This window comes from Scleropages formosus, chromosome 12 (assembly GCF_900964775.1).
Source record: "Scleropages formosus chromosome 12, fSclFor1.1, whole genome shotgun sequence".
Lineage (NCBI taxonomy): Eukaryota > Metazoa > Chordata > Actinopteri > Osteoglossiformes > Osteoglossidae > Scleropages > Scleropages formosus.
Genome location: NC_041817.1, coordinates 25,403,116 through 25,426,222, shown reverse-complemented (window position 1 = coordinate 25,426,222; position 23,107 = coordinate 25,403,116). Strand labels below are relative to the sequence as shown.

The 23,107-nt window shown below is 50.4% G+C and overlaps 1 protein-coding gene across 4 annotated transcripts in view; it reads right to left on the bottom strand.

Annotated features, from left to right (window-relative positions):
- The window catches only part of LOC108929747 (alpha-1,6-mannosylglycoprotein 6-beta-N-acetylglucosaminyltransferase A-like), a 70,657-nt gene extending 47,949 nt beyond the window's left edge, over positions 1-22,708 (bottom strand). For 2 of the 4 annotated variants that reach the window (XM_018744495.2, XM_018744522.2), the window contains exons 1-2: positions 22,480-22,708; positions 4,773-5,223 (exon numbers count right to left, since the gene is read on the bottom strand). In XM_018744495.2, coding sequence (XP_018600011.2) covers positions 4,773-5,013 — 241 coding nt within the window. In that variant the 5' untranslated portion in view covers positions 5,014-5,223; positions 22,480-22,708. Of the gene's footprint in view, positions 1-4,772; positions 5,224-19,170; positions 19,235-19,670; positions 20,068-22,479 lie in introns of those variants that run through there. The other 2 variants (XM_018744504.2, XM_018744512.2) reach the window with 2 other exon arrangements.
- Between the last annotated feature and the right edge of the window lie 399 nt (positions 22,709-23,107).

Here is a 23,107-nt window from a genome sequence, read left to right as displayed (position 1 = left end):
TCCGCTGACCGGAAGCAAGGCCAAGATGCTTTCAGCACGGCCACGTTTTGTTTACCGTAGGAGAAACCCGGTGAGAGCTCAGAAAGGCACGCTGAAATTTTTATCTGACCCGTTTGTCCAAAGCACTTCACACGCTGAGGTTTGTACACTAAGCTACTTACTTCGGTTTACCCACTTATAGAGCAGGGTAATTTTTACTGTATCAGTTCAGAGTCAGTACCTTAATCAAAGGTCCTACAGCAGGAGCGGGGATTCTAACCGGGACCTTCGGATTGCAAGGCGACACCTGTAGCCACCACACCACCTGCTGACCCTCAAATAATGAAGCAACGTGTTTTATTCACTCAATTGTAGCAACGAAAGACCAACTTGGAAACATCTTACCGCTGACCTCATCATTTCCTTAAACGTCGTTCTGCCGAATCCTGCACGACGACTTGACGGTAGAGCGAGACTGGCGGTTAGAAACATTCTGAAAAGGTCTTTAATAATTGCACGAGTTCATGCGCCAAATTGTGAAAATGCACCAAGTCGGTGATGCACTCTTTGTGGTAAAAGTGAATTTAAGAGCACAAAGAGTGGATTTGCACATCTGGGCTGCTGGAAGAGAACAAGAGAGACTACAGGGGTGTGTGTGTGTGTGTGTGTGTGTGTGTGTGTGTGTGTGTGTGTGTGTGTGTGTGTGTGTGTGTGTGTGTGTGTGCGTGCACACAAGAGAGGAACACGACAGTCAGAGTTCTGACATCAGTTGGACCTGTTTTCACATTTGAAATGTGAGCGGGGTCCACAGACAATCCACCCACCCACCCATAATCAATAATTGCTTGTCCAGTGTAGGCTAATAGCGGTCCAGAGCCTGTCCTGGAGGCATAGGGCGTGAAGCAGGGTACACCCCAGATAGGATGGCAGCGCATCACAAGACAATCACTTTCACGCCCCACGGGCAATTTAGAACCACCAGTTCAACAGAAGCACATGTCTGGAGTGTGGGAGGAAACCAGAGCACTTGGGAGGAAATCCATTCAAAGAGGCAGAGAACATACGAATTTCACACGGTCTGAGCTGGGATTTGAGCTCGTGTCCAAACACACAGGTTCGGACCCAGAGACCGAAAATTCCCAGAACCCGAGGACAGAGAAAACAACAATCTCGGTGACGACGAGCTACACGACGTCAAAGTGAGAGAGAGATGCCGTGGACCATGATTTGACACCCTGACCCTGCAGTGGCAACATTATACCTGGCTAAAGTTACAACATTTTACCCTTTTTGCCCCGTTTTGCAGCAAAACCCTTTTCTACAGCACAGACCCCTCAACGCGCGAGCTGACACTTGAGTCGCCAGATTAACCGCGGTGTGAGGCGCGATGCAGTGTGGATAACCACGATAAGAGGAACGGAGACCATCAGTCCCCCTGGGCATTCACCTCGCATCCTGCCAGTACGGACATAAACAGCGCCGCATGACACAAAGGCACCAACGCCGCTGTTATAGCTCAGGTTAGTACCATGTCCCTGCATCCGCCATCTGTTTCCTGAGCGCAGGGTACAGCGACCATGTGCCACGGTGGGCTGGGAGGGGATCTTATCTGCACTGCTTTTGACTTTGGATTACGCGTTCATGGATGCTCAGAATTCCTCGCACTCGCCCGAGTTTGTGCCAACTGTTTCACAATGCCTGGAGACCTCAGATGGACCCGAAGACCTAGACTGGTCTTCAAGACCTAAAATAGACCCAAAGGCCCGAAACAGACCTGACGACCTAGACCGGTTCTGAAGAGCTAGACCGGATATTAAGATCTACACTGGACCTAGAGGCCTAAAATGGACCTGGAGGGCGGAGCCAGGAGAACGGTGCTGCTCCGGGGACCCGAAGCCCAAGCTGTGGTTTGACCCCGTTTGCGGTACTCTTCCTCTGACAGCTCTTTACCCTACAGTTGATTATAGAACAAAGTGGCGGCTGCTTCCCTACCTTGATCTTCCAGTGAAAGTCCACCCAAAAAACTTTGGCCTAAAGGAACCCATTTCATACACACTCATTTTTGGGGAACAAAAAAAAGTCACACTTTTGGCTGACAAAAATATTTTTCATAGACACTTCCTCTATGTTACGTGAGCGTTGGCGTCGAGCCGCGAAAGAGAAACCACCGAGGAACATGTGTCGGTGTGTGTCCTAACGGGAGGACAATCAGAAGTCCCAGATCGAGCAGGAATTTCTCCATCTCTAAACATATTAAACTTTTAAATGCTTACATGGCCTGGATCCTGTAATTGTACTAAAAAAAAAAAAGAACACAAGTTGTTAATTCAAAAACAACTCCATAACGCGCGAGTTTTCGGGAGGACGCGCCCGTTAAGCCCCTGCTTTGTCGAAACGGGAAGTTCAGGCTCTGCTCCCTACTCCTGTGGGAAGAGCGATGCTGTCAGCGGGTCCCGATTGTGCAGATGCGGATCGTGCCTCGGCAGGCTCTTCCGGTCACGGGCCACGGCAACCCGGTTCTTCCAGTTTGTGTCACTCGTGCGATTTACGGAGCAAAGAAACCCGTTTGACCTCAGGCGACCAGGAACAAATTCCCCACTTTTAGAACAAACAAAAATTACTTTTTCAAAATTTGCCTACCTGACATTTTTCTCCAAGGCAACACACAACGCTAAGCTTGAATACTCAATTACTGACACCGATTAACCCATTTATACATTTATTCATTTGATGCTTTTCTCCAAAACAGCTTCCAACGAACTCTATGTAATGTTATGAGCCCCACACACCTTATTCACCAAGGTGATTTACACTGCTAGATACACTGCTTACACTGGGTCACTCATCCATACACCAGTGGAACACACACACACACTCCCTCTCTGTCACTCACACACTATGGGTGAACCTGAAAAGCATGTCTTTGGAGTGTGGGAGGAAACCAGAGCACCCAGAGGAAACCCATGCAGACACAGGGAGAACATGTGAACTCCACACAGACTGAGCAGGGGTCAAACCAGGCACTGTTAGACAGCAGCACTACTCGCTGTGCCACCGCGCCAACCCATTATACGGCTATTTTTACTGTATTAATGCAGAGTAAGCACCTTGACCAAGAGTGCTACAGCAAGAACAGGGATTCGAACCTCGGTCCTTCGAGCAGAAGGCAGCGGCTCTAATCCCAACAGCACCTGCCACTTAAAGGTATTCCAGCTGTCCAGGAGACACTTCCATCCACACTGCTCAATACAACACACGACCGCGAAATATTTTATCCAAAAGTACTGAAGATGGCAAAATCCGCCCAAGGTCCAACAGGAGGGGTCCTTCAGAGCTTCAGCTCCTGTCGGTTCTGCCCGCAAGCCTTCAAATCCCTCGCTGAACCTGCGCAATGCCGTAGCTCAGCAAGCTTTGCCGTAATTTAATTAAAGAGCTATCGCTCTCGTGCTTGAGTCGAGCGAGCTTCGCCGTGCCCCCCGGATCCTCCGCAGCGCAAACTAATTTCATGCTTTCCTGAAAATAATTCTCACCGTGCCTAACAGCTAAAATAATTACATTTGGTTAATTATACCGCTATCCCGATCTGGGATAAGAGACGGCACCCTCGGCGGGGAACGCCCGTCTCAGACTTCCGGAGGACCTCTCGAGCCGTAGGATGTCGTCGCATCGGCGTTTCTGCCGCACCCTCAGGGGACCATAAAGAGGCAGCTTGTCCTCCGCTGAGGTTTGCTCTCTTCGCCGCTCTGCCACGGCAGGCCGATTGATGCATTAAAGCCGCTTCCTGCGTAAGCCAGGGTAACAGGATATCGCAGCCTGCGAGCTGAAGACAAACCCCATTACGTTTCTTCCAGGCTAAGCGGCGCCACCTGCGGCCGTCCGCTCAGGTCGCGGAGATCGGCGCGGGTGAGGATCCGAGTCCCCGCGGCACGCGATCAATAATAATCCGGATGCAGAGCGGGGATCCGCACAGCACGAATAACTTATTGACAACCGTTTCGTTTGTGTACTGGGGTACGGGAGATGTGTTTACCCTCTCTCCGGAGCGGTTTACTCTCACGAGGCCGCCGAGTTCCTCAAGTGAGGTCCAAAGCGGCGGCCCAGCTCCCCTGAACGGAGCCGGAAGCGGACGAGTGCCGTAATAGACTCCAGTTAGGTTTTGCCCATTTTTCAGTTTACTCCACGTGGCCGAGGCTCGTGGGCGTACAAAGAGCGGCAGTGTAAAAATACCTCCGTTAATAAAGCAAGGCCAGAACTTCACATTTAGCCGGAATTTGGCTTTAAAGCCAACGGACCATCCTAACCTCCGATGCCTCAAACAAGAGCGGTTCCAGCCACTTATTACAGGAAATTAATAAGAATAAATTTATTAAAGCGAATGTGGAAAGGTCTCTGGGATGTTTTAACGAACGGCGTTCCTTTTCGGCTCCCACCGAGACGTTATTAGGTATCCCAACCCGTTCGCTTACGCAGACAGCGAGCGTATATATTTGTGCATTTCTGTATATTACTTATTAGTTTATTATTTACAGAAACGAGTTCTTTCGGCCAAGACGTCACGTTCATAGTCACGATTCTCTCAGTTTCCACAAACACATGTGGTTCACTGATGCGAAACCAGTTTCGCTACATTTTTTACCCTCTAGTCACAAAGGCCGTCAGTCTGTGACGGCCAAAACGCATCAATAAACTCATGAACCACTGCGGATCAACACATCTCCGTACTGCAGTTGCGCAGCTTAACGCCACTTCCCCAAACGGGGAACGGGGGACAATCGCAGGAAGGCGCCGCTCACCGTATGCGGTCATGGTGCCCACGTAGGGTCCGTCCATCACGCTGTGGTTCTCCTCGGCCAAGGCCTTGACGTAGCGCTTGCTGAGCTCGAGGATCTGCTGCCGCAGGGCGGCGCTACTCTCGTGTTGGGCCCGCTGCTGTATGGTGAAGTGCAGCAGCATCATGCCCCAGATGAAGCCGAAGCTCACCAGGAAGAAGCCCAGCTTCTGGGAGGACAGCTTCCACAGAAACACGGAGCCCATGGCGCGTGCGTGATAGAGGGGGACGCGTGTGCGTGCAGGTGTGGCACAGGAAGCGGTCCGGGAATCTCAGGAAGCAGGGTGGCGTTTCATGGCGCCGGGCGATGGCAATTCGTTGAGCTCGTCCGCCTTGTCGCCGTCTCCTCACCAGCGCTGCCTGGCCTTCAGGCCCATGGTGAGTCACTCATCTGGTTAAGGGCATCAGGGCTTCACCTGTGGGAAACAAAGGAGCGGATCACGGTTACCATAGAAACGCCAGCGCCGGTCCTCGCATCCGGAGCTGAGGCCGTTGGGAAAGTGACACGATCGTCACGGAAACAGAGGCTCCACGCAGCGGTCACCGCACCAGCCTGTGAACTCAAAAGAGTGCGATGCACCTTCCATGTCCATCGTATCCGTTTTCTGGTTTTTAGCAGACTCAAGACTTTGACCGTTCCAGTCCGTCGACTTCTATCCGAGCCCGTCCAGCATTTTTAACAAACCCACTTCCCGGATGCCTGCGCCCCTTAACTATCTTTGCTTCGTTCACCACCCCCAAGACGATGGTGCGAAATAAATATTCCCTCCCACCGGTTAAATAACGACCTGAATTTTGTTTTTCCACGAAGACAGACAGCGTTACGTTGACCATTCATTTGCTGAATAGGAATAACAGTATTATACTGCTGTGGGCCACACCAGAAGCTCCCCATACGAATGTGTGCTGGACTCACGTGTCTGTCACCCGCTGGAAAAGTCAACGCTCAACCGGGATCGTACGTGTGAAGATTCGTTCCCATTTTCGGAGCTTCCGAGACGATGCCACATGACCACCGCAGCCAACAGTGCAACCTTACTGCCTGGTGCTGCATTTACTTGTATCTCCATACACCCATTCCGTCCCGTAGCGGTTAGAGCGGCTGCCTTTGGATTCAAAGGTCGCAGGGTTGAATCCCACCTGCAGCTGTTGTACCTTTGAGAGCAGTACTTACCCTAATTTGCTCCAGGAAAATTACACAGCTGCATAAATAGGAAAATAATTAACTGCTTTGGAGAAAAGCAGTCAGTTAAACGAATAAACGGAAACGCGCGGAATCCGAAACAATCTGACGGCCCAGGTATGTCCTGCTCAACACGACTCCTGAAAATGAGCCCAGCGAAGCAGGAGGTTAAGGAGGGCTAATCTTACCACACCTCTACCTCCTACTGAAAAATGGAGCTAGACAGGGATGGACTGCAGCCCCTTTCAGAAGTGCAGAGGGAGATGGTAGTGTAGCGGTTATGGCTGCTGCCATTGGACCCAAAGGTTGCAGGTTCAAGCCCCACTTCCAGCTCTAGTACCCTTGAGCAAAGTGCTTACCCTAAAATTACTCCAGTAAAAACATACCCAGCTGTATAGATTAATAAATAGCAAGAAGCTTAACATAAGATGCTTTGGAGAAAGCGTCACCTGAAAGAATAAATGTAAATGTAGGAGGATGAGAGCAAGACGGACGTGGGAAAAAAGGGGATGTCGGTGCTGCACCGGAGGGCTTGTGAGGGGAAAGCCCTTAGCTGAGGACACCGTGGACAAACAAACTCCATCACTGTGCTTCCAGCTGCTGGGAGGGGACGGAGGTCCTCAAACAGCAGCGGGCCACGATGGATGGCTGCCGCAGAGGCCAGGTGTAGCACCGGGATGGGCGAGAGCCGATAACGGCCATCTGCATCCTCGGGGGAAGCCAACTCTTTGCATTCAGGGATGAAAGGTAGAGCTGAGTGTCGCCCCAGGGACAGCAAAACAGGAAACGCCAGCAGAGAGAGGGGAACGGGGGTTGCTGGAGTTTCCAGCCCAGAGGTCTTGGATCTGCCGCGGCGGCTCGACAAACACACGGGCCGAAGGGAGGTTGGAACCAAGGTGATGAGATGGCCACCACTCCTGGGGGAGAGCTGGATATTTAAATGGACAGAGGGGGTGGGGCTACATAGCCAGAAAGGTGGGGTGGGGAACCAGTAGGGTGGAGCCAGATAAAAAAGTAGGGCAGGTTTAGGTGTGTCCTTCACTGCAGATGGATGGGAGGGTGTGAAAAGCCATGGCTGTCTCTCTCTCTCTCCCCCCCCCCCCCCCCCCCAACAGAAAAACAGCCTGGACTCAGCATATTTTCCAGCAAAAAGCTTCAGTGTCATGCTGAGCTGAACCGAGGCCCACGTTTTCATCCACGGGGAAATAAGAGCGCCTGAAAGCCTCCGTCCTCTTAACACCGCTGCCGTGGCTTTCAACCAAATCCGACAGGCAGATAGCAGGGTGTCGAGCTGCGGGTGAGATGTGCACGCCAGCATGCATGAACACCCATGCGCCGCCACACACTTGTGAGATAAAAGAATGGGAAAAAAAGAAAAAAAAAAGAATTTAAATAACATGCAAATGTCGCTGTTTGCATCAGCCTGGCTAGTTCAAGGAAACACGGGCTCTGGGGGAAGGGTGAGGATAAAAACTGTCAACGTGAACCACTGCGAAAGGCAAACCCATTAGACCACTGCGATTTTAAAAGAGGAACAATTAATTTTATTAAAAAAAAAAAAAAAAAAAAAACTGATGCAGGATGTGCGGAACTGACCCGATGCCGTCATTTACGATAAAAATTGCACAGAACCAAAAGCGGTCTTTACAAAAATCGTTACCAGAGCACACTGAAATTTAACGCCACCGTGACACCCCTCGTGGCTGACGGAATAAAGGCCGTCCCTTGAAGACCTGGACCACACAGGGTCGGCCAAAGGTGCGACCAAACTGCCGGCGAGAACGGACCCGCCTTTTTCACAACTTTGGCGTGGATTTAAAAAAGAGAAAATAAATAAAGACATGCAGCCCAAACGCCAAAAGGCGCCAAAAAACGCCGTCTGCAAACCGCCGAAGGCCTCGTGCTCCGTACGAACGTAAACCGACGCTCCGTCCTCAAAAATCAAGCGGCCTTTCTCTGCACACTTCAAACCGAAATCGAAGCCACTTGAACTCGTCCTTTTTTTTGACGGCTCCGCTCGCTTTCAACCGCAGTAAGAAAAAGCACTCCCCCCCCCCCCAAAATTTAGCTGAACAAGGGCAGAGACTTTGGCACTTTGCCGGGCAAGGGTGGCTATCTGCGAAACATGGGTGGGAACACGGGCGGCGAAGCCACCGCCACCCCCTTCAACGGCAGCACGTCGGACACGATCGCTGGCGGGCATCGACTCGTTCGAGGAACTCTCGCTTGGAAACGAGCCCGTGATCATCGAGAAACCGAGATCCACAGATTGATCCAGAAGGCAAGGAGCTGAGATGGCTCTTATGTGCATACACACCCACACACCTTGCAAATCATCAAATAAGCAGACTTTGAACTAAAGGCATGAATAAGATGTAGATCATGCATCCCTACATAGAGTACAGGGCAAAAGTCTTGGGATTTTTCACAAAAATATTTGTTTTAAACGGTTATTTAATATCTTCTGCATTAGTGTCAATCCGCATATTTTACATTTACAAACACTCCTTTTGCAAAAAGTTACAGTAAGAATTTTGTATGTTGTTTAAGTACGTACACACACACATCTGAAACCACTTATTCCAAGCAGGGTCGTGGTGAACTGGCGCCTAACCCCACAATGCGGGGTGCAAGGCTGGATGGGGAGGGGACACCAGTCCATCACAAGGCACCCCAAGCAGGAGTCGAACCCCAGACCCGCCAGATAGCAGGGCCCGGTCAAACCCGCTCAGGAGGAGCGGTTGTTGACGATGGATTGTTATTAAGCTTTGTAGGAAGTTTATTAATAAAGAGCATTATTTTTGGAATCAATCTCACTTTACAGCTCCTGCTGCCCCCCCCCCGAGTGCCTAGAAACCTTTTGCACAGAACTGTATACATTGCAGAAAAAGTAGCAAATAAAACAATTGTACTTTTGCCACTGCCGTGCACATGTCTGCCGGAGACGGAGATTATTTAGGATGCTTATAAATAGCGCGGTGGGCGGATGCGAGCAGAACACACCAAGAGCCCATCAGCGTAAAGGCCATCTCAATCCCCCCCTCGTTCCGACAGCGGCATCGCTCTCTTAAATGGGTCAGGGCCGCCGTTCACGAGATCCGCTTTTCCTCCGCGGTCAAGCGGCTGCCAAGTGCAAAAGCATTAAGTCATTAATTCAAAATAAAAACTGGCATCAGCCTCCATCCACGTTCTCCTCTATACAGCTTCTTACACGCATATATAAACGGCCCCCGTCACAACGTCCGCCGGATTCGTGTCACGTTCAGTCTGAATTCAACCCTCCAGCCTTCGACTTCCATTACCACATATTATATCTGTAAACGAGACTATGAGCTGATGTGGGACCCACAGTGAGCACACAGACAGAGAACGGGACACGGAGGATATCCGACACGTCACTTGCGGTAGGTTTGTAGCTCTAACTCGGAGGCTACACACACTCGTTGTACACCAACGAGCGGACAATCCCAAGCATTTCCGAATATTCCACGTAAGCGAGGAGGAGAATGTTTGTACCCGTCAAGACCAGAGTCACCCACACGGGTTTCGGGTTCAAATCCCATTCGTGTCGTAACACTTGATCGAGGTCCTTACCCTGAAGTTCTCCAGTAAAAACCACATGGCTACAAATGGCTAAATGACTCCAAGTAGCTTGTTGTACAAAACTAACATCCCCAAGTCACCTACGACTCGTTGTCCCAAGGCTTGAGATCTGGGTTCCAGTTGGACAGCGACCCATTCAATTCAACTTACGGTCTTGAGAAAACCAACTTGAATCCCCTTCCGAGCCCTTAGCGGTACGAGGAGAACAGGAAAAACCTGGTGGACACGGCATCCAGAACCAGGAGTTGAACAGCCTCGTTTCCGATGCTTTACAGGTCTCACGAATTTACCGTGTTGAGTTGGGGGGGGGGCCGGAACCCTGGCATTTCTGGACTCAGGTTACAAGGACATGACTGACCTGAAGTTCAAAAAATAAATAAATATAAATGAAATACAACAAATACACACACGGGAGCAGTGACCCTGAACACGGGCATGGTGCGTGCAGTTGGGGTGAGACCGCTTCTTTTTACCATCGTCAACAGTTGAAGGCAAAGGCGGCTTATAGGCCAAAGTCTGAAATGAAGGTTCGGTCTTATATCTGGGGCAATGACCTCAACGAGGCGAACGGGTATGCTGACAAAACTCTCCAGAATCACACGGTACAAGACGTTTAGAAGGTTTGACCTTTCAGAAGACGGTCTTGCTGCTTCTCAACCGCAGCGCAGTAAACAAAGGCTGCAACCACAGTAAATTCAACGTGACGCTTCAGGTCTTTTTATCGTTGCCTTATGCGTTTTCTACGAGTATCCCGGAGACCTCCTCCGCTGAAGCATGCCCCGGAAAGCCTGGAGGCAGGCTGGTGACATACAAGAGCATGCACTTGCTGGGGAACGCGCGAAGGCACCAGGCATTTAGCGGTATAAGTATCAACAGCGTTCCCATGTCAGAGACTGCTGGAAAGTACATGAGTACATGACCCCATATCTGCAGATTCTGGCTTTACTCACCATTGCGAGGCTTGTGCAAATTCGATCAGTAACTCTTTACTCTTCCTAAGATAAATATGTACCAGATACTGAGCTACCCTGATACCAGGAACCTTGAAGAATTATTATTCTTGCCAGTCAACTGGTTGCATGCAGTTACGAGGACACCTCCCCCTCTAGACCTTTTTAATCCTTCTGCAGGAGGGTGCAGCGGAAAGACCGTGCACCGCTTACACCAACACAACTGATACTTGACTTCAGTTTAAAAAATAAAATCTAAAAAAAAACTCATCTTCTTGAGTGAGGTTTCGGAGACCACAGCGTGATCGACACCGGTTCCGGCAAAATTTATCAAGCTTTTTAAGGCTCTGAAGTTTCACCGCTCAAACACCGACTATTTGCTGGGGACACAAGACGAAAAGGTATGAAGAAATAACGTGAGGGACAGGAAACCGAGGCGGCTGCTCGCGATTCTGCTTCTCCGGTCTCCGACCATGTCGCTATCTGTCCATTTTCCAGCCTCCTGTGGTTTCCTTTTAAGCAGTGCTCAAAATAGCAGACGCATAAAACAGGAGAGAGAAAAAACGACACTTTTATGTTTTATAAATATATATTTATTCTCATATATTCTCCGTAGAGGAAACCAGGCTGAAAGATTTCCAAGATTAATTCCGCTACATTACTCGGAGTCTAAAATAGGCCACAGTCGCAGACTAATGGACTGGAATGAGGGTCTGCAAAAGGGTTTTCGCTTCAGAAAGTTCGGTAACTTTACCACAGCAAAAGGAATGGAATATAGAGATGAATAAGTAATACGCGCTCAGTCCACTTTGCTTGAAGACGGAACCCAGGCTGCAGCGGCGCGGTCCCGAGCGGGCCGGATAGTCCGTCCGAAGGCCGCGCAGCCACGCGTCGTCCCGCGGAGGAGGTCCGAGTGCCGAGAAACCCTAAAAACCAGGGCTGTGAAGTCGGTGCGCAAAACCCTCGACTCCAGGAACTCAATAATTGCCTCCGACTCAGACGCCACAGCGCCGCCAAAAACACCCTCCTGTACGGCTCTATACACAATAGTTCACGAAGGCCTGGGTTAGCAGAGCGGGGGATGAGTGAGGGTGGGTGAGCTGTACTAACACATTTAATGCTGATGCTTTGACGACGTTGGACGTCCAGCACTTTCCAGTATTTAGCCGAAACCTTTGTCCACAGTAATTTACTGTGCTAGATACACTGTTGTAAACTCCCTACCATCTTTGATGCATTTATACAGCAGAGCAATGCAACACACACACACACACACACACACACACACACACACACACGACTCGGAGCTGCCAATTCCTTTGAAACGCATGTTTTTGGACTGTTGGAGGAAACCCATGCAAACGTGAGGAGAACATGCAAAACTTCACGCGCGCTGAGCCGGCTTAAAAACCACACGTGAAAACACCGGCCCCGAAGCTGGGTGGCACCAGGGCTACCTGCTGAGCCGCTTAAACAGAGGTGAGAAGAGGAGATGCTACCGAGGCCGAAAAAGACCTGAACGGGCCAAACGATGAACAACACCGGCGCTTTAGGTCGCGGTGGAGCGACATGGAGACACCCTTTCAAAACAAAGTCTGAAGATACTGTGTGTGAAACCGCATTCCTGGTGTGTCGAGCTCTTTCTCCAAGACTCGTTGAAGGACTGTGGACAGGGGGTGAAGGATAGACAAGTGATGCAAAGTAATCCCTGATGATTCCACATGTTGTCCTCCTGATGATGATGATGATATTATCCCTCTGTTCCTTTCCAGAGGCAGACCTATAACATACATTTTTATTAAAAAAAAAAAGAAATCATTTACAGTAAACCGCCAGTCTTAAAGTCAATCATTTACCATAAAAGCTCCACTTGCACATACTGGCTGCTAGAGGAGGCTCAGCGCGATAACAGAACGCGATAAACATTTTCCAAACAACTTTCTGTACCCCTGTGCAGTGAGCAAATAAGAAGTGCGGTGGGGTCAAGAAAAGTTTGACGGCAATGCGCCGCACGCTGCATCTCCGACACCGGAGTCGTCCTCGAGGGACAGCGACTCTCGCCCGTCGCCGCTGACGGTTCCATCTCGGCGCTCGTTTTCCTTCAGCTATTGTACCAAATTTCACTCGAATGAGTCGCACCAGGAAGCAGCTTCCACATTCCGTTTAAATTTTTTTTTAATGTGCACATTCAGAACGTGTTGTCATGGACACCGAGTGAAAGCTGGACACGGCCTTATAAATACAGAAGTGCTGAATCATCAGCAGTTACCAAAATGATCAATATTTGTTCATCTCACACCTCAAAGCTACTTACAGTCTTATATTTACTCATTTATCAGATGCTTTTCTCCAAAGTGACGTACATCTCACAGAAAATACGATGTGTTTGTAGGCGAAAGAGAGACATAGCTGCAGACGTGTGATTCTTAAGTTAGTTTGTTTCTTCCCACCATATGAACCAACGTTCATCACGAGTAGCTGCATAAAAACGAGAACAGACGATTGCCGATCACCTTCCGACTTTGAGATGCGCAAACGTTTGCATACGATACTGGAGCAGCGGCTGCGTAAAGGCTTATCCAGGCACGATCATAAAGTTATGGCGCGTGAACATTTACACCTAACGTGACCTTGCACGTCTGTACACTGAGCGACTTACTGTGATTTACCCATTTTCAGAGCTGGGCAATTTTTACTCTATCGGTTGAGGATTAGTACCACGATCAAGGGTACTGCAGATGGAGGAGGGATTTGAACCCAAGTCCCTTGAGTAGAGCATGATGGCTCCAACCACTACACCTCCTTATACGAACATAAACCCAACTGCTATTAAAACTCAATTTGCGACTTCACACTTTATATATTCATATTAGGTTTAAAAATTATTACATAAAATCACATGTGACAAAATAAATCCAACTGCACCTCACTGAAAACGGGGGGGGGGGGATGACAGCTGCTGGTGTAGTGGTTAGAGCAGCTGCCTTACACTCAAAGGATGCAGGTTTGAATCCCGCTTCCTACTGTTGTAGAACCCAGGTACTGCTTACGCTGGACAAGTACAGTAAAAATTCCCCACCTGTAGAAATGGGTCCAATAACTGTGAGGTACTTTGCGGAAAAGTCACAGATACATAAAGAAATGCAACTCATCAGTTTTAAAACATCAGCTACGATACATTACCGTTGACCTTAATAAACACGTAGCTATGGGGGGGGGGGGGGGGGGGGGGGGCGTCGCAACGCAATTTAGTGCATCTCACCAACTTCATGCAAACTGCGGGATTTCAGAGAAGAGTGATGCAAACCGCCGTGTGTGCTCATTCAGAGGAACACCACACCGCAGGTTGGGTGTGTGTGTGTGTGTGTGTGACACCCACAGATACACAACTGGTACAAACAGACCTGACAATTTTTGTCAGACGGGGTCGTGGGGGCAGGATGCAGAAAAGCACCCAACAGAACTTCCTGTCCATGTCTTATTTTACACGTATTTCTCTGATACTTCTTTCTAGAAATGTTAAGCTGCATAGAACTATTTACCCATTTATAGAGCTGGGTAATTTTTACTGGTGCAATACCTTGCTCAAACGTACTACAGCAGTCCCCCCTTACCTGTGATCAACCGCGGTCCGAAAATATCACATAGAGAATTCCAGAAATAAACCGTTCACAACTTTTACATTGCATGCCGTTTTGAGTGATGAAAACAGTAAAATAAGATATTTTGAAAGAGACCACATTCACATAACTTATTACGGGATATTTTTAGAAATGTTCTATTTTATCATTAATTCTTGTTTTAATCTCTTATTGTGCCTAATTCATGAAGTATCATAACTATGTATATACAGGGTTCAGTACTATCTGCGGTTTCAAGCATCTGTTGGGGGTCTCGGAACATATCCGGGGGGGGGACTACTGCACAGCAGTCAGCAGCACTCGAACCTACGACCTTCAGATCCAAAGGCAGCAGCGCCATCACCCACGCCGTCAGCCGCGGTCCACGATGAACGCCCTCCTCCACCAGTTTCCCCACTAGCTCCCCTCTGGTACTCGCTGTCAGACGTGCAGGTAGGACTCAGGTAATCGACACCTGGGGGGGGGGCATTCCGGCTCCGCACTTCCGAAGCAGGTGGCGGCACGCGACTCTGCCTCGAGCGCATTCCGAAGAACCCGCGCAGGATAGAGCCTGGGCACCTCTCAGCCGCCTTCCTGTAATCTCTCCACACCCCGCTCCCAGCGCTCCCGACCGCAGCCCATAACCCTTCCGCGGACCAGAGCGCAACCAGCTCACGGTGTGGTCTGCTCCTAGCGCTAGCGTACCAGCGGACACCAGCTATCACGCGCTCGTCTCAAGAAACTGCCGAGACTCGGAGCTGCGACGTCGAGGGACCGCACGCGGGCCACCCAGTACCGTGGTAACGGTGCTCATATGACCGCGAGACATATGACACGCAAAAGGTCACGGCCAGAAAAAACCTCAACTGTTGATTCTTGAGGTTGTTTTCAATGATTTTTCATGAACTCACGCATGCACGCACGGTGGCCCAGCTTTGGCTGGCTACTCCTGTTCACCCACCTTCCTCCAGCACTCCCTCGGGAGCCCAGGCACAGCCGCTAATGAACACACGTGTTATAAAACACGGGAAGGCTGGGCACGCACCGGTGACCGCAGAAGACATACGGCGCCGCCCCGCCTTCCGCACCTCTGAACCTTGTCAGGTTACTCAGAGCTCTGGCGCAGACGCGAGCACCACAGCGGGGAGACCTTTGGCCGGGCGAGTCGTCATCGCGTCTTTCTCCTTCGCCGCTGGAAGGCCACGTTTCCAAGAAATCGCTTTACCGGGGGGTTGGGGAAGAGATCAGCAGCACCACTGGATGACATCATGATCCAGAGGCCCCCCACCCACCCACACACACACACCCACACAGTTGGGGAAACAGGTGGAACAGCAGTCAAACCTTCTGCCCAGCACTCCAAAGACCAATGTTTGAGTCCCAACTCCAGCTGTAGTACCCTTGAGTAAGGTACTTACCCTAAAATTGCTCCAGTGAAATTACCCACCTGAATAAATAATTGTAATTAGCTTAACATTAAGTCGCTTTGGAGAAAAGCATCAGCTAAGTAAATGGATGTAAACGCGGTACTGTGACCACACAGGCTCCTCGAGTTACAAACGCACTTTAGACCATAAGTGTGTTCGTAACTTGTTCTGTTCCTAAATCCAAAAGCACTTTTAGGAATAAGACACAGCCGCCAAAAGATTAATACCGATGCACATCAATTTATTTCCACGTGTAAAAATCTCAGATACACGTATAATAGTTAAATTACAGTCTATAGGGCTTGACTTTAATAGCTTTAAACGTGAGCCACATTGGAAGGGCATGGTGGCGCAGCGGGTTTGGCCGGGTCCTGCCCTCTGGTGGCTCTGGGGTTCGAGTTCTGCTTGAGGTGCCTTGTGATGGACTGGCATCCTGTTCTGAGCGAGTTCCCTCTCCCTCCAGCCTCGTGCCCTGTACTGCCGGGTTAGGCTCCGGTTCACCACAACCCCGCTCGGGACAAGCGGTTTCAGACAGCGTGTATGAGAGAGCTGCATTGAAACCAATTTAAAATGACTGAAAATAAAAATGTGGCCTCTATAAAGTCCTATTCATTGCTGACTTGACCACATTAATCTGGTAAACATGTGCAGTGTTCATATTGTCACCGATCACCAGACAGAAGCAGTAAACACCGTGGAAGCGAGTTGAATTAAAGAGGTCCCACACTCACGGATGCCACCAAAAAGACGCATCCGATTTTTAAAAACACTGCAGAACAAGAGAAAAGTTGCGCTGCGAGTCGACCGGAAGCTCTTCCTCGTAGGGGGTCTAACACAGGAACGGAAGGCGTTCTCACGCTGCTGCCAAGACGCGTCCGAAGGCGAAACGACGTAATGCGGCAAATTTCATTACCGTAATGAAAGATACATTTGTTTCCATTAAACGAGAGGAATGTTCATTCCCGGGTCATTTCCAACAACCTTATGACACTAATATACCCCTCCACCGGTCATCTCAAACCCTCAACCGTTTGTTGCAGCGGTTTATGCACAAAAACGCGCTGAACACTGTTCCCGCGAAGGTACCCCCCGCGTGAGCTTTTTCAACAGGGCCGTTTCACCACGTTTTCACCGCGGCCCAACGCAACCTGCGGCGCGCACGGCTTCACGTTCCGGCTCCGCTCGTAACTCATTACCCACCATTTCGCTGTTTATCCAATGAATCACACACTTAACTCATGCTGAGCCAAACACAGGCAGGGGATTTACCGTTTTCTTTTCCCCCAGTTGTGTGAAATCAATTTTACGTTTGTCTAAGGGGAGCGTTACGTGCGCGTTTGCTCCAGTAAAATATGTACGTTTATGTGATCGTTCCCAAAACAGCGGCAAACAACGAACTGTCAGAACCGTCTTTGCGATCACCGGACCGTCAGCTGAACTGTTGAAAGGATAAGATCTGAAGGTCCTGGGTACGAGTCCCACCGCACTTCCATGGAGCAAGGAACTTACTCTGAATTCGTACCTGCTCTATACAGGGCAACGCTGTACACGAGTAGCGCTGCTGTCCACAGCGCCTGGGTGGTGCGAGAGAACGTGGGTTCGATCCCTGCTCAGTCTTTGTAGAGTTTGCATGTTCTCCCTGTGTCTGCGTAGGTTTCCTCTGGGTGCTCTGGTTTCCTCCCGCCCTCCAAAGACATGCTGTTCAGGTTCCCCATAGTGAGTGAGTGAGTGAGTGAGTGAGTGAGTGAGTGAGTGTTCCACTGGTGTACGGATGAGTGACCCAGTGTAAGTAGTATATCTAGCAGTGTAAGAAGTTACCCTGGTCAATAAGGTGTGCGGGCTGATAACACTATATGGAGTTCATTGGAAGCAACTTTGGAGAAAGGGTCTGCTAAATAAAAATGTAAATCGCTGCAGAGTGCTTAGGGCACAAACCCGAAAAATCATGGTAAAGTTGATTATCGGACATCGGCGCCTCGGAAGGAGTTCTCAGCACAGTGGGTAGCGCTGGTGCCTTACAGCTCCCAGTCATTGGGTTTGGTTGCGGGTTCGAGTCCGGCTCTGCCTGGCACCACGAGCAAGGCTGAAAAGTCATCTCATAACAGCTTCGTATCAACAGCATAAATAACAATTAGCATGAGGGCAAAAAACAGGCGAACAACAGGCGGAGGGCCCTGTTACACACAATCCAGGCAGGACAAAAGGAGTCGCGTCACAGTTCAGTACAACTTCTCAGTGCGCAGCAAATCCTTGCTGGAAACGAAACGCATTAAACATCAACTTACAACGCGAAGAGTTTTGCGTCTCTGGCTTGGGACGCAAACACGAGCGCCGGCTCGACGTGATCCCAAAAGCCACCCGGGGCAGTCACCTGATCACGTCGCTGCGTAGCTGGCAAAATCCAACACGGCTTGAGAGATCTACGCAAGTCAGGGAGGCGGCGGCGAGTCATCCGGCGGAAGGGAATGTTATTGTGAGCTTGGGGTCGAGGACGTGCCTGCTGGAGGAGAGCGGGAGCCGCTTTACGGGATCGCCGTCCCATTCTGTTCGATTGAGGCTTTTAACCGTCGCCGGTTCCAGTCAGGCTGCTGCGAAAAGCGCCCGCAAACCAAGATGTGGTGTCCACCAGAGAAGACCGCCTTCGCGCCACATCGGTACCCTCCCCCCGCCAGTCGCTCTAGCACCTCGACTGCAAAGACCTCTACGTGAAGGAAGAGAGGCTGCGAAAGCAAACTCCAGAGATGGGCCCCATTCGACTTCCGCAGGATGGACCGCGGCTTGGTCCAAAACACCAGCTCAGCCGCCCGTCGGAGCCACGGAAGCCAAACCCCGGCTGAACCGCACAGGTCATCTCGGAAATAAACATCAGGATCGCCGTAACCACGACGACGCCGAATGCCGCAAGCTCAAACTGTCCACATTTTCTCAACGGTGACTTTGCACCGTAAGGGGCGAAAATGTGACCGCGCATCATAATGTTCCGCTTCGAACCCCTCGTTAACTTCTTCATGCTGCTTGACGTCCATTTCTTCTCAAGGACATTTATCAACATAATCGAGTTTCTGTTATCTCGTTATGACACACGCACTACCTTCAATTACATCCTCCATGCAGACGCAAAAGGAAACGGTCGTTGTCGATAACGACAATTCTGATGGTATCAAAAATGTTTTCAGTGCACAATTACTAGACCAGCGGAAAATGAAGCGGCAGGCGACCGATTTATATAAACGGGGGGGGGGGTGTGAGCTCCTTGGTGCGCTGTCCAGGAAAATATATTTTCCACATCTGAAATAGCTGCTTTTTAGGCCAACAAAACACATATTTATAAGATCAAAACACTTTCTTTTTCAGGACGGATTCCAGACACAATCGGAAGTTACAAATCAGCACTGAGAATCGGGTTGCTATTGCTACGGCAACGCTGATCAACAGTACGCCTCCGTACTCGCCGCTTTGGTCCGAGATTAATCGCAGCATAAAAGCGGTCTTTTAATGTCAGTTCAGCTTCAAGTTACACTTAATAGAAAAAGATTAAGTACGTAAATTTTTATGTTTGATAAACAAGATAACATTTTACCCATTTACACAACTGGATCTTCGCGATGAGCTCCGCTGTCCTCCTGTTCAGATGCAGCATCTCTATATGGAGTTATGTCGAGGGAAAATGTATTTTCGTTTTGCGTGTTATGGTTTTACCGATGACTGCACTCTGAATTGTGGGCCGAAAGAGGTTTTCCCTCAAAGGCGGCGGCGGCGGACAAACCAGCGTGAGGAGAAACTCTCTTTCTCGCGAACCGACCGGTTGAGCGTCAGACGGTTCGTGAGCTCGGCTGGGGAGTCCTGCGGTTCCGGTGGACCGGGCCCGGGGTGCCTCCGGGACCCGCGATCCCGCTCAGCCGATCCTCCTCCAGGAGGACGGCGCAAGCGACGCACGGCTGGGAAACGGTCTCCGACGGTTTGACGCCGATACTCAGCCACCTGGGTCGCGAGATGTTCGCGCGAACAACTCAGTGTTATTATTGCAACGTGAAATTTGTAAATATTTACAGGGTAAACATTGGCAGCTGGTCCGTGTACCTCACTCCAGCGTACAAGAGCAGGGCCTCTCTGCGGACTCCAACCTGAACCCCTCCGTCCACGTCTGCTCCTTCACGCAAACCCGTGTCCTTAACCGCTGCGCTTCCTGCGCCGTGCCACCCGTTTCCCCACATGTTCCTCCTTTCAGCCAATTTCATCATGTGCGTTTCCCTATAGATGAGGGCAAGGTGTCAGCGCCGATTTTCCTCTCTGCCCGTCCTACAGCACGTTTCCCTCCATCGCTCCTTCGTTCAGGGCCGAAAACTCGGCGCTACGGCGGGGGCTGCAGAGACACGTCAACGGGCAGCCTCGAGGGGAGAAGTCCACGTCCTTAACTGCTACGCCACCTGCTGTTCCCTTGTACTGCAAGCCTAAAATATCCTACAGCCCCACTGAATCATTGTGAAAGGAACCAAATGAAAGGCACAAAAAGAAGTGGAAAAACTCCGAGTGAAGAGCACGTTTCCGATCCGTCCCTCAGCAGCACGTCCCCCTCTCCCCCCAAAAAGGGCTGGTGAATTTCCGGTAAACGTCACGCTGACAGCACAGACACTGACAGCACTGGTTCTCGGACACCCGTGCGGGTTTGGGAATCCACGCGTGATGAGCGAAAACGCTGCCAACCTGCGCCGCATCCTGCTTAGAGGAGCGGATGACGGCACAGGAATCGGGTCACGGCCGCACCGCGGGCTTCCATGAGCGTGCACGCGTATACGTGCGCGACACGCGACCGTCCTGCCCTTCCGACACCTCCTCCCTGTGTTGATGCGCTCAGGCTAAGCGACTCTGAATCGTCGACACGGACTATCCACCCCCCCCCAAACCCATGATGACACCATTATCGTACGAATTATTTCAGCGCAGCCTGATACTCAGATGGGATACTGCAGCCATCACCAGCATGCATCTCATCGTAAATATTTTATGAAACCGTGTATTTTACCTGTACACCCAGGGCAGTTTCTACTGAGCCACGTGCCGCTTTGGCACATTTACAGTAACTGACCTGCCATCTGTTAGCCAAAGACACGGTAAAAAGCCATCCTAACACGGTATCATAGCGGGGTAAATGTATGGTGCTCTCACTATGTCACGGTAGTCTCGTTGCAGCTGTCTGTCTAATATTTCTTTTTAGCCACTAAACCACTTTAGTGGTAAAGTGATAGATAGATAGATAGACAGACCCCACCCATCACACAGCATGTCCAGAATTAGGGTAAATTGTCTTTGTATACATTTTATTCACTTGGTTTAGTTGTATTTTACTGTGCTTGACAGTCAAGAGACCGAGTGCTTCGTGGGCAACTACACTGTTTTAATACAGCCTAGTTTATTAACAGCAGGCTGAATAAACCGTGGTATTTAATGTAAACAGTAGTCATGAGGTGTTCACACAAACGGCAGCGAAACCGAGCACAGGAACCAAGCTCTGGCGAAATGCGGGCCGCCGTCATAATTCATGTTTTCTTCAACTGTTACTCATATGTACAGCTGGACAAACGCACACTTTTACATTCATTCATTCATTTATCCATCTTATGTTTTTCTCCAAACCAATTTACTATGTTACCCCTGGGTGATTTTACTGGAGCAATTCAGCCTCAGGGTAAGTACCGCGGGAGGTGGGATTTGAACCTGCGACCTTTGGGTCCAAAGGAGGCGGCTCTAAGCACGACCCTAACCTGAGCTGCCCTCTGACACAGTGACGCTCCATGTGTGACCAGTCACGTGACATTCCGTCCGTCAGACTAGTGACGGCTCTTCCAGGAACGCTTCACGCGAACACTGCAACGCTACTGTAACTCTACCGTATTACCGCAATGTTACACCACAGTCCTGTTAACGCAGTAATAAATATAACCCATGTAAAGTATGCAACATTTTTTTTTTTTTAAACACATTATTCGCTCCCAGAGACACTGAGTGACTTTTCTGAGACGCAACTCGGAGTAAACCGGCCGGGTTGATGTCATGAGCGGAACAATTTCGGACAAGTACTTCAAGTAGTGCGACAGACTAAGCAGTAGTGTAACTACTGTACTGCGTCGTGACACGTGTGTACAGCGCGAGCCGGCCGCTGCTGCTCTTTACTAGTAAAAAAAAAAAAAAAAAAAAAAAAAAAAAAAAAAAAAAAAACCACAGCACACGAGTAAACGGCACGCGGCACAGGAGGAGGAGAAGAGTTTTACAGCACAGGTGTAACAAGCACGTGACCAACCCCCCCCCCCCCAACCACAGTCAGTGTTCAGACGCGTCGATTGCGTACAACTCCGCCGCGTGATAACTGAACTGGTATAATTTGTGACAAGCTCTACTCTAGTCTAGTAGAGTAGAGTACCGCAGGGTAAAGGGCAGTGCTAGTACCACGGTACAATGAACGCAACAGCACTCGGGTGCGTGCCGTGGCGCGCCGCACGACCGCGGGTCACGCGCCAACGTCACGTCGCCGTCGTAGCGAGGAGCCGCAGCTCGTGCCCGTCTCGAGAACGCGAGCCGAGACAGAGACGAAGACCGCGCCTGAAAAATGTGTCACTGCCGCCACTGACTGCGTCCTCGTCACCGTCCTCGCCCTCGCCCCCGTGCGCGTGTCTGCGAGCCTCAGAACCCAGCTCCGCAGTGCACACACCACGGCCAGCGGCGGCACAGCGACGCGCGCGCACGCACGCTCACACATATATACACACCGACTGTAACACAGGCTGCGCTCGCTCTGTCTCGATTTGTACCCGCCGCCGCGGTACCAAAACGCAAGCGGACAGTCAGGAGGGACACGGCCCGGGGGGAAAAAAAAAAGGGTGTGTATTCTTACCTCTCCGCGTGGGGTTTGTCTCCCCGTCTTCGCGAGCTCCGAGCGCGAATCCTGCGTGGGGAAGGGGGGTGAAACGCGCTGAATGAACTTAAACGTGTCCAGGTCGACTGCGCGAGCGCTCCGTGCGCGGAACCGACAACACCATCCGGCGAGGGACCGTGTAATAACACGCACCGCGCCTGAAAAACGAAAGCAACAACAACGCTGACACACAGCTCGGTTAGGGACCGACCCGTAACACACCCTGTGCCTCATAAACGAAGAGCCAGCGTCACCGACACACAGTACAGTTAGGGGTCGTCTCCTAACACGCACCGTGTGTGAAAAGCGAAAGAACAAACAACCCAGACGGAGCCAAGTTAGGGTCCATCTAACAATACGTACCGTGTATGAATGTATAAGCAACCAACAGCACTGTGATACAGCTCAGTTAGGGACCGTGTTCGAATAGCTGTTCTCTCTAAAAACCAATTATATTCGCGTGCAAATAGATTGGTTTCTCTGCAGAATTTGGAGCGAGAGCCACCGAGACCCCGGCCCAGTTAGAGCTCGCTTCAAAATAAAAGGATTATATTCCCAGCGAACTGACCCTTTGTTCCAAACTGCAGCGAGAGATTGTCCAGTTAGG